General features: G+C 42.6%; 1 protein-coding gene across 1 annotated transcript in view; it reads right to left on the bottom strand.

The window, feature by feature from the left end:
* Window positions 1–9,109, bottom strand: part of PRDM10 (PR domain containing 10) — a 33,665-nt gene that overhangs the window by 8,794 nt on the left and 15,762 nt on the right. The window contains exons 10-12 of the mRNA XM_009706916.1: window positions 8,678–8,905; window positions 2,998–3,345; window positions 1,037–1,192 (exon numbers count right to left, since the gene is read on the bottom strand). Of these exons, the coding sequence (XP_009705218.1) occupies window positions 1,037–1,192; window positions 2,998–3,345; window positions 8,678–8,905 (732 nt within the window). The remainder of the gene's footprint in view (window positions 1–1,036; window positions 1,193–2,997; window positions 3,346–8,677; window positions 8,906–9,109) is intronic.

Genomic DNA, 9,109 nt, shown 5'->3' with positions numbered 1-9,109 from the left:
GGGAAAGAGCAATCGGGGAGAAAAATATCAGCACCACTTACTGCCTCACTACCTGTTATAAGGAAGAGCCACCATGTAAGTTGTTCAGAGATCTCTCTTCGGGTGCTCCTCTCCAGTGCTGGCGTGAGATACAGTTGCATGCTCAGTGGTGGACAGCTGAGCAGGATCCCTTTGGGCTTAGATTTATCCTTCAAACCAGGCTGAGGTTGCTCAGTCACAAAAGCAGCAGCCAAACTAATACTAGTTTAGCAGCCTTCATGAGAATGAACCCCTCCACTCTGGCTTTTCTTTGAATTTATCTCAAATATTACTGCTCAACTCTCTACAGCTAGAAACTTGCATCAAATAACGCTCCTGACTGAGGAGGACTTCACATCCTACAACGGTACTAAACCTACCGCCCAGGTGCAATCCAGCCTCTCTGGAAAAACACTGCCTAGAATGTGCTCCTTCACTCAAAAGTAGCCAGTCCCTCAGTATCCCGTAAGAAAATAAGTGACAAGGAGCAGGCTGCTGCCACCAACCACAGTTTACCTGGCTCACAGTCTGCTCCATCTGTTCTGGTGGGATCTGGAAAGGCATCTGGATGTCGCGTGCTGACAAGATGGACACCACGGACACAGGCACCTCGGCCAGGAACATTATTAATCCACTGATATCAGCAAGAAGCTTTCTGAACTAAACCGATATAAGCAATGCAACCCAAACATCTGGCAATTGAGCTGTATAACGACACAGTTCTTAATGAGCGGACGGAAACTTCCTTTGCTGTCAAATTATTAAAAATAAGACCTGATAGATGAGACACTGTTACAGCAGAGCGTGCTGGCGTGGATCTTGCCCCTTCTCCATCAGAAACGAATGTCGTAGCTCAGACACGACACAAAGCAGTGCAGGCAACTTGCAGGCAAGTCTAGCGTGTTTACACATGCTAGTTATTTCACCTTGGAGAACACGGGCTTATTTACTTGAAGGAGGGTAAAGAATGATGTTTCTCCACCCGTATCAGGAATGATCCAGTCAAGAGTCATCTTACCTTGAACTGCTTGCCACACGTCGAGCACAGGAAGTCTTTGCGGTCTGAGTGTCGCAACATATGGAGTCGCAGCTTGTCGGGGCGGCAGAAAGCCTTGTCACATTCCGTACACTGGTAAATCTTTTCTGAATGGAAACTGCGCACGTGTTTCTTGACCTAGAATTGCAGATCATACAAAAATGGAATTTATTCAAAAGATAGGAGTGTGTGGTAAAACAGTCTAGGGAACTCTTAGCAAAAAGGAAAAGGAAAGAAAGAAAAAAGGTTTTAAGAGTTTTCTAGTCTGCTTTGATTTAAAAAGTGTTTTATCAGAACAGTTGATATCTTGGCAATAGTTTCTATAAAGCCATAACATCTTTATTATGCATCTGGATGGACAGTTTGATTTCCTCAAGACTAACTCTTGAAGGCATCAGCTATTGCACAGTCAGGCACTTAACAGGCAGCAAAAGTTCAGTTTTACTGAATCATCCTTGAGTTAACACATTCATCTGAGGTTCATTATCTTCACTTCTTTTATAAGAAATCTAAACGCAGGGACTAATTCCTTTCAATCAGAGAGAATGAGCTTGCAATTACAGTTGGCAAAAAAACCCCAACTTAGAAAAGCATTCACATGACGTTCCTAAATGGCAATTACTTCTGCGCATTCTGGGACTATCCTTGACCTCTTCAAGCATCTGGTGAGGTTCCCCCCCCGCCCCCTCCCCAGTAAATTAACTAATGAGGTTTGACATTTGAAATCCAAGCACTACTCAAGAAATGGATCTCTCATTAAATCTTTACCATCTTCTAATACTGATCATACATGGAACAACTTGGTATCATTATCTGCTCCACATAGAAGTATTTAAGTAGGCAGCAAACTACGGAGACTAGACTTAATCATTTACATAGCACAAAATGAAAAAGTCATCTTTAAATTCCAAAATAGAGCTGAATAGCTGGAAAGAGGCTGTGGGACCTTCTGACTTGATCAGTTTCACGGGAAAGTTTATGGGGAATCAGGTTGCAGGATTTCCGAATCATCAACATTTTTCCATGTTCAACCTTTACATAAGATAAAGGTTTTCTGCCAGGATAGAATTGTATTAGTAAATCACTTTTCCCCATCCTTTCCCATTTAGCCTACCGGATAGTCTATCAGTTCCTATTACTTGACTTAAAGTGGATTTCTACATTTCAATTTAAGTCAGGCAGCTCGGCGAGACATAGCAACCTCTTTGTCCCTAAGAAGAATAATGAATATGTGCATGACACATCTCAGGTTTTTTCTTACTGAACATCGAAATAGCATCCTTAAATTCTATTAACAAGCTTCTCCAAGGGCTCTAGCACACCGCACAAAGTAGTTACATTACTCACTACTCCAGTACAACCTCTCCTAAGCAGTGTGCAGAGAAGAATCAAGTACCTAGCTGAAGCCCAGGGGGGAAGTCAGGAAGCAGAGCATCCTGATCTGTTCTGGCATTTCTGCAAGGTGTTCAAATGAATTATCCTGACAAAAAACAGTTAAGGGATTAAAGACTTAAAAACCACAATTTTTTTTTTGGTTCAGAGTTTTAACGATAAAGGACAAGGTGTATTCCAGTACAAGCTGCATACAGCAAAAAACCAATTCCTTTTTGTGCCATGGATCTGTACTGACCAAAAGTAGCCAGGACCTCTGCTTTAGGTATTTTTGAGGAATAAGGGACCGCCCTTTCCACAGTACAGTGCCTTCTAATGCCAGGTTTAAGTACCACATCCGATGATTTAGCAGAAAGAGCACTTCAATGGCATAAGACAACTAGCAAAGCTTGATCGCTCTTCCTTTTTCATTTCTGACTGACGTGGACCCCTTTATCTTGTGAAAATGAACTGACATGCAGCATTACAGAAGAATGGTACTGAAAAATTCAGACCTAGAGTGCTTGCAAGAGACCCGGAGGGCAGTGCTCCAAATCAGTATGGCATCTCACCTGGATAAAATCTGGAAAGCGTTTTTTGCAGGTAGGGCAGGTGAAATAGCCATCGCTGACATGGATGGCCACGTGATCTTTCAGCAGATCCAAGCGGTCAAAGGACTCTGGACAGAAAATGCAGGAGTATGTTTTCTGGTCCATGTGGAACTTCATGTGGCTCTCAAGAGCACCGCTGTTGATGAAGCCCTTGTTGCAGATGTCACAAGTCAAAGGGCAGTTCCCTTCCCGTCCATGAAACCGCAAGTGCTGATCCAGTTTGTCCTTTTCACGGAAGGCCTTCCCACACTGGAGGCATTTGAACGGACGAAAGGATTTCCGTATGAACAGGTGCTGAAGAGCTGCATTCTGAAAGAAACATTGAAGAGACCGTTAGCTTTTATTATTATGTATAGGTTCCACATCCATATATTTTCAAGATAAAATACACCAGCTGATCAGTGATCCTAAACTTCAAAAAATGCTTTCGCATTATCGATACTGTCTCCATTTTGCAGAAGGGGAGACCTTGTCAGGCTGAAGCCAAGCGATATACCTGCAGTTACACACCGATTTAGGAGAACACAATGCAGAAGTTTCCTCTCCAGTCCCTGATTTCTGCTGATTTAGCTAACTTTTGTCTTCAGCATGGCCTTTTTCTGTAAAATAAAACTAAGTCCTCTCTGAAGTACAGACCCGGGCCTGAGAAAAGCTGCAATTCCAGCTGATCGTTGGGGATCGGGTCACAAGTCCAGCCACCATACAAAGGAACAGCGAGCTAGTGCCCTGTGTCCTTCACTCAGAGGGCTTATGAAATTCCACAGCCCTTTACAAAATCAGCTTCTGCACCAAAGATCACCACAGAGATGTGCAGCAGTGGTTCAGCATTGCCTGGAAATTTCTGGTGGAACATACATTCAAGAGATGCTGGCCTAAACCTTTTTGTTATTACCAAAAAGAAGAGAGTTTCAAAACATTTCAGCAGGGGCAGAGTGGCAGGTTTACAAGCAACAGGTAAGAACTTGTGAGCATTTGCCTGTCTTTGCCATTTAGCATATATCACGTACAAGAGCCTGAAAATGAAGACAAAAGATGAAAGACAAACACGCCGGTGCTAAATCAAGAGGAACTCTGATAGATTCTGTTGTCTCCTGAAAGGGCAATTGATTATACAGAGTCAATCTTGAAATTGCTTTTCTTGGTACGGCAAACAACTTTAAGAATATTGTGAATTGAGCATAACACATTTTGCGTGAATATTAATTTTAAAAGGTCACGCACTGGGCTGCTCTTCTCTGTTTTTCTCCGCTCCTACTGTGCGCAATTTCTCTTCTCGGCCCCTGCTTTGCCTTGGTGTCTGCTTTCCTTCAGTCTACCTTTTCTGTAACGCTTCATGATTGTTACCTCTTCCCTTTCTCCCCTTCAGATAAATGTTATAGAGCCATCCCAGTGCTGATAGCAGCGCTGTCTGCTGGAGCAACAGATGCTGCTGGACATATTGCCTGTAGAAACAGACAAGCGTGCCCTGCGCCTGCATTTCAATATTGGATGAGAATTTTCAGGTTGGATAGTTGCAAAGCTGGAAATAAGTCATACCCCTGCACGTGTGAAATCCCACAGCACACTATCACCCATACTGTACTGAAAGTACAGTGCAACACTGCCATTTCTCTCCAAGAAGTCTAAGGAATATTTAGTGTCCTCCAAAATAAGATCTATACATTGTCATTTATCGATGTCACGTCTTTTCAGGTGTTACACACAACATCTACATCATGACAGCCAGAGAAATAGCGCTGGAACATTGCTAGTGTCTATGCTTACACACGTTAAATATTACATACTTCTCCACCAGATATGTTCAAGGCTTCAGCAAACAGATTTCCCTGGTTTCCTCTCTCCTTTTCTTGTGGGAATGTCTGGGCTGAGACTTGCTGTGTCCCTGAACTGTGTGCCAAGAGCTGACAGTGAGAAAGTAAAGTTAGGAGCTCTTCTGCTGGAATGAAGGAACAGCTTGGGAATACTGTGCGATGCTGTGCTACAGATTAAATTAGTGAACCTGAATGATCCTTTTCATCATCTGAACTGTAGAGGGAAACCTATACTTTCATTCCAGAAAAAGGAACATGAGCGCAACTGTTCTGCTATTAAAAAAGCTAAGAGTTTAATACAGGAGCCCCAAATGAGCCCTCCCACAGATTATCGTCATCTCCATTCTCCATTTTACAAGTGGAGACAATGGGAAATACAGGGATCTGCTGTAAGTCACACCGTGAGCTGGAAAGATAGACTTGTGCTGTGTAAAATTAACATGTCGCTTGGAGTCACTAGTACATCATTTTCCCCTTAACTACAGGGATATGCTAATAAACCAAATAGTTGAAGAGACGCACTTCAAGTTCTTAACTCCACTATTACTGTACTTTGCTATTTGATCACTGGTATCTTACCAGTGATTTGACCGGTAAGATAGCAGGCCAGACTTCTATACCACGTAAATCAACGCAGTCCCGTTGCTATCTCAAAGGCTACAGAAGGGTGAAAGGTTTTACTGCTCTTTGGTTAGATAAGCTATCCGCTATAAAAACAGAAAAAGAGAACTAAGTGTTGTCTCCTTGACTGGTAACATTGATCCAGTGCAAACAATTGCGCAAATAAATCCTCCAGAACTTTAAAATGGATATTATAGTATTTCCTCCAAGCAGTTTACTCCTATAATATTCACCTTAAATTAGCAATTAATCGTCATTAAAAGAACCAGAAGAATGCAAATTGTTATTCAGGTGACACTTAGTTCTGAACATCGGTTGCTTCAAGAAGAACAAGCGTGACAATTTACGATGCAGGGTCAATCAGGAAGCACTAAACAGAAGTTGGACAAAACAACATGGAAGGCGATGTTGTTACGTACCACTCGATTAGATACAGCAAAAACCCAACGAAACAAAAAACCAAACCAAACCTACCTGCAGCTCCAGCTGAGCAGGCAGCATTGAGGGAGAGAAAAATACTTATGTTACGCAATGGACTTTAAAACAGAAGCCTTGACTTCTGCAGTAGTCACGCTTCTGCAGGTCACTACGAGGGCCAGCTCTTCCAGCTAGAGTTTACTCTTTACTTAGGCAAAACTCCTTTGAGGTTTTTGCCTCAGGAAACACTAAGCAGATCTTCAAGGTTTACCCTGTAGTTAAGAGCTGCCCAAGGGGAGTTAAAGGGCAAAGATAAAAACCACAGATAATCTTCAAGGTGTTTGGTGACCTTTCATGTTTTCTCAGAGTTGATTAATAATGATGTAATGCACACTGCAGAGCCACAGTGAAAATGAAATGCTTTTAGCAGAAGGGAATAATTAGGGCGGGATGACAACAGGGCAAGGATTAGAACAGTGAAAAAGTTAACGAGTAGGGACTTTTTTTTTTTAACCTCATCTTACTGTTTGTACTCTTTGTTACACAACCCATTGCATTTTTTTTTCAGTGTAAAGGAAACGACTCTGCTTTCCAAATCATATCCCTATTCCTGCCAGTTCCTTCCTCTGAGTAAAGCGGTCACCTACACAAAGGACATTTTAGAATCAGGTCTGTACATTAAAAAAAAAAAAGCAATTTGGAAACGCAGATGTTTCTGGGATCAGCCCATAGACACTCTGGACACTGCCCAGAACCAAGTTCAAAACAAATATTCATTTTAGCTGTGGACCACAACATTCCTCTAATTTGTTAGAAGAGTATCCTAAAGGGTGGGTGTATCTCTTTTCAATACCAAGGATGTGACTGCCATATTTAAGGTCCAATCTCCAAGGAAACTCCACAGGCTCTAAAACAGAAGCTGAAAAATGAACTGATCCTATCAGGATTTGAACCCTGGAGCAGCCTGGGAGATCAATGCTTCCAGCTAGGACAAAAGCACTCTCAGAGCATCACTGCCTTCAACCTTAGAAAAGGTGAAGCAATCCACAAAGAATTACTGGTTTTGAAAATTAAATCCTACATGAGTAATAAGGAAGAACTAGAGCTACACAGGTCTCCAGATCATCATCAGGAGTCAAGACTTTCTGCCTATTCTTTGGAAGTGAATGATGTACTACACATCTTAAAACCAAACATTTGCTTGTTTGTAATACTAAGTGCATGTTATTGTAAGAAGTTGCTGTGAATAGTTGAATTGAATGAGTGGTCATAGGGTGCTAGAGCTTGCTGTGATTTTTCAGTGCTTAAAAAAATAAATGTTTGCTAGTTTACTCGTATCTCAAGTTCTCATTGCTCACAGTCTGACGCAATATGGAAAGGTGCTATGCAACCACCCATCTGCCATTCTGCCAGTGCCCCCATCTTGAAACATCTCCAAGACTCTGCTGAACACGAGCTGCCGGATGTATGGGAAGTCAGGGAGATTTGGAGATACGCACATGTCACCGAGGACTAAACCACCACTGCACTCCTCTTCGTCGTCATCCATTTGTGATGACTTTCCACATTTACTTAAGTCAACATCTTGGGTACAAAAGTTCAGGGAAACAGGCAACACTTTCTCTTCCCATCACACCCAGGCCTCAACTTTCTATGGAGGAAGTTGTGGTATACCGTAAGCAGTAAATACCCATGCCCTTTGCTGTCAAAAACTCAGCATCTGTTTTTGTACTCTGTTATCCACATTTCAATACTTTCAGCAAAAGTCTTCCAAGCTTGTAACATATGAAAATCAAATTACTGGTAGGAACTTGCCATTCAGAGAGTGCGAGCATTTTATATGGTTAAAAATTCTGCAGTCTTAATGTGCCTGAGCCAAATTCTTCCTTCAAGATATGCCACTGCATTTATGGGGTAACCCCACCGCTCATCTTGCATATATATTGCTATAAACCGAGAGAAAAATTTCACTCAGCACCTTCCTACACAGAGCAGTCACTCAACTCTTTTCTAATCCTTTCTCATCCCCTAAAAATCAAGTCTTACCCCAACTGCAGCTGTTCCTTTCTGCAATCAAATTATTACACATGGAAGAAAAAGAAAAAGAAAAAGATTTTGGGCGAAATAAACCCATCTCACAGTTACACGGCTTGAAAGATTACTTGCTTGAATCATTTCCCTCCCACACATCGTAGAGAAAAAACAGCTCACCCAGCTGACACAAAGCTCAGGCTCAAAGTCGTTGCTGTTGGTACACAAAGCTCTTAGCACAGGTTTTAATCTCACAAAGGAAGGTTTTTCTACCCAGGAAAGGATTTTATCACTAAGTATCATCATCATGATCATCTAAGTGGATCTAAACTGAGGTCATGGTTCCTCTTTGGCAAGTATTTGCAAGAAAAGAGTTCCCAGAGACACAGATGGTGCCGTGAACAAGTCATTAGTCTGTGCCACAGCACCATGATTCAGCCAGCTGTTTGAAGCATTCTTGCTTGCCAGCCTGGATGGACTGTGTTCCTATGAAAGAATTACTGTGCTGGAATTGAATCAGCTCCAATTGGTGACCAGATCTCACTAGCATCTCATGAGATACTAGTTCTTTACATGAGATTTGTCTTCCTCTCAGTGGAAAGAGAATTGCTAGGAATGAGATGCTTTACTCAGGATTTGGAAACGGATATGACAGCGAGAGAAAGAGACCAGCTGGTCCTGGCAGGCAGGTCCGGCATTCTCTGGGTTACAGCAAACGGAGAAGGTGAGAGAAGACATGATCCGCCGTCCTCTTGGCTTACCCTGATACGCTTTGCTCGCCTCATGTCATCCGCTGTCATGGTGCTCTGCGTAGGCACCGTGCTCTCATCATGCTGCGGCTGGATTTGTAGCGGGTGGTTTTCTGACTGCTGCTCCAGTGCCGACTGCGTCTCTGATGGCACTGGAGTCTGTTCCTGCTGCTCCAACCCATTCAGTGCGGCTTGTCCGGCCTCATCAAACTGCCCCTTGCTGGAAAAATGCAGCAAGTCCTGAAATCGCAAATCATACAACCAGTGATTACTCCCCCCACCCACTGAAAAATGCTTTGATAATACTCAGCAGACAACAAGATTTCTACATGTTTAATCACAAGCTATAAACAAAATGTGTCTACGCTAACCCTTTCCTACTGTGTTCCGTTGATGCTCTCAGCAGATCACCTCCACCTACAGCAACAACATACAGAGCGCCAG

Source organism: Cariama cristata, unplaced genomic scaffold, assembly GCF_000690535.1.
Source record: "Cariama cristata isolate BGI_N322 unplaced genomic scaffold, ASM69053v1 scaffold4439, whole genome shotgun sequence".
Classification (NCBI taxonomy): Eukaryota; Metazoa; Chordata; class Aves; order Cariamiformes; family Cariamidae; genus Cariama; species Cariama cristata.
The sequence above is the reverse complement of the archived record's forward strand: the minus strand, read 5'-3'. Positions and strand labels throughout refer to the sequence as shown.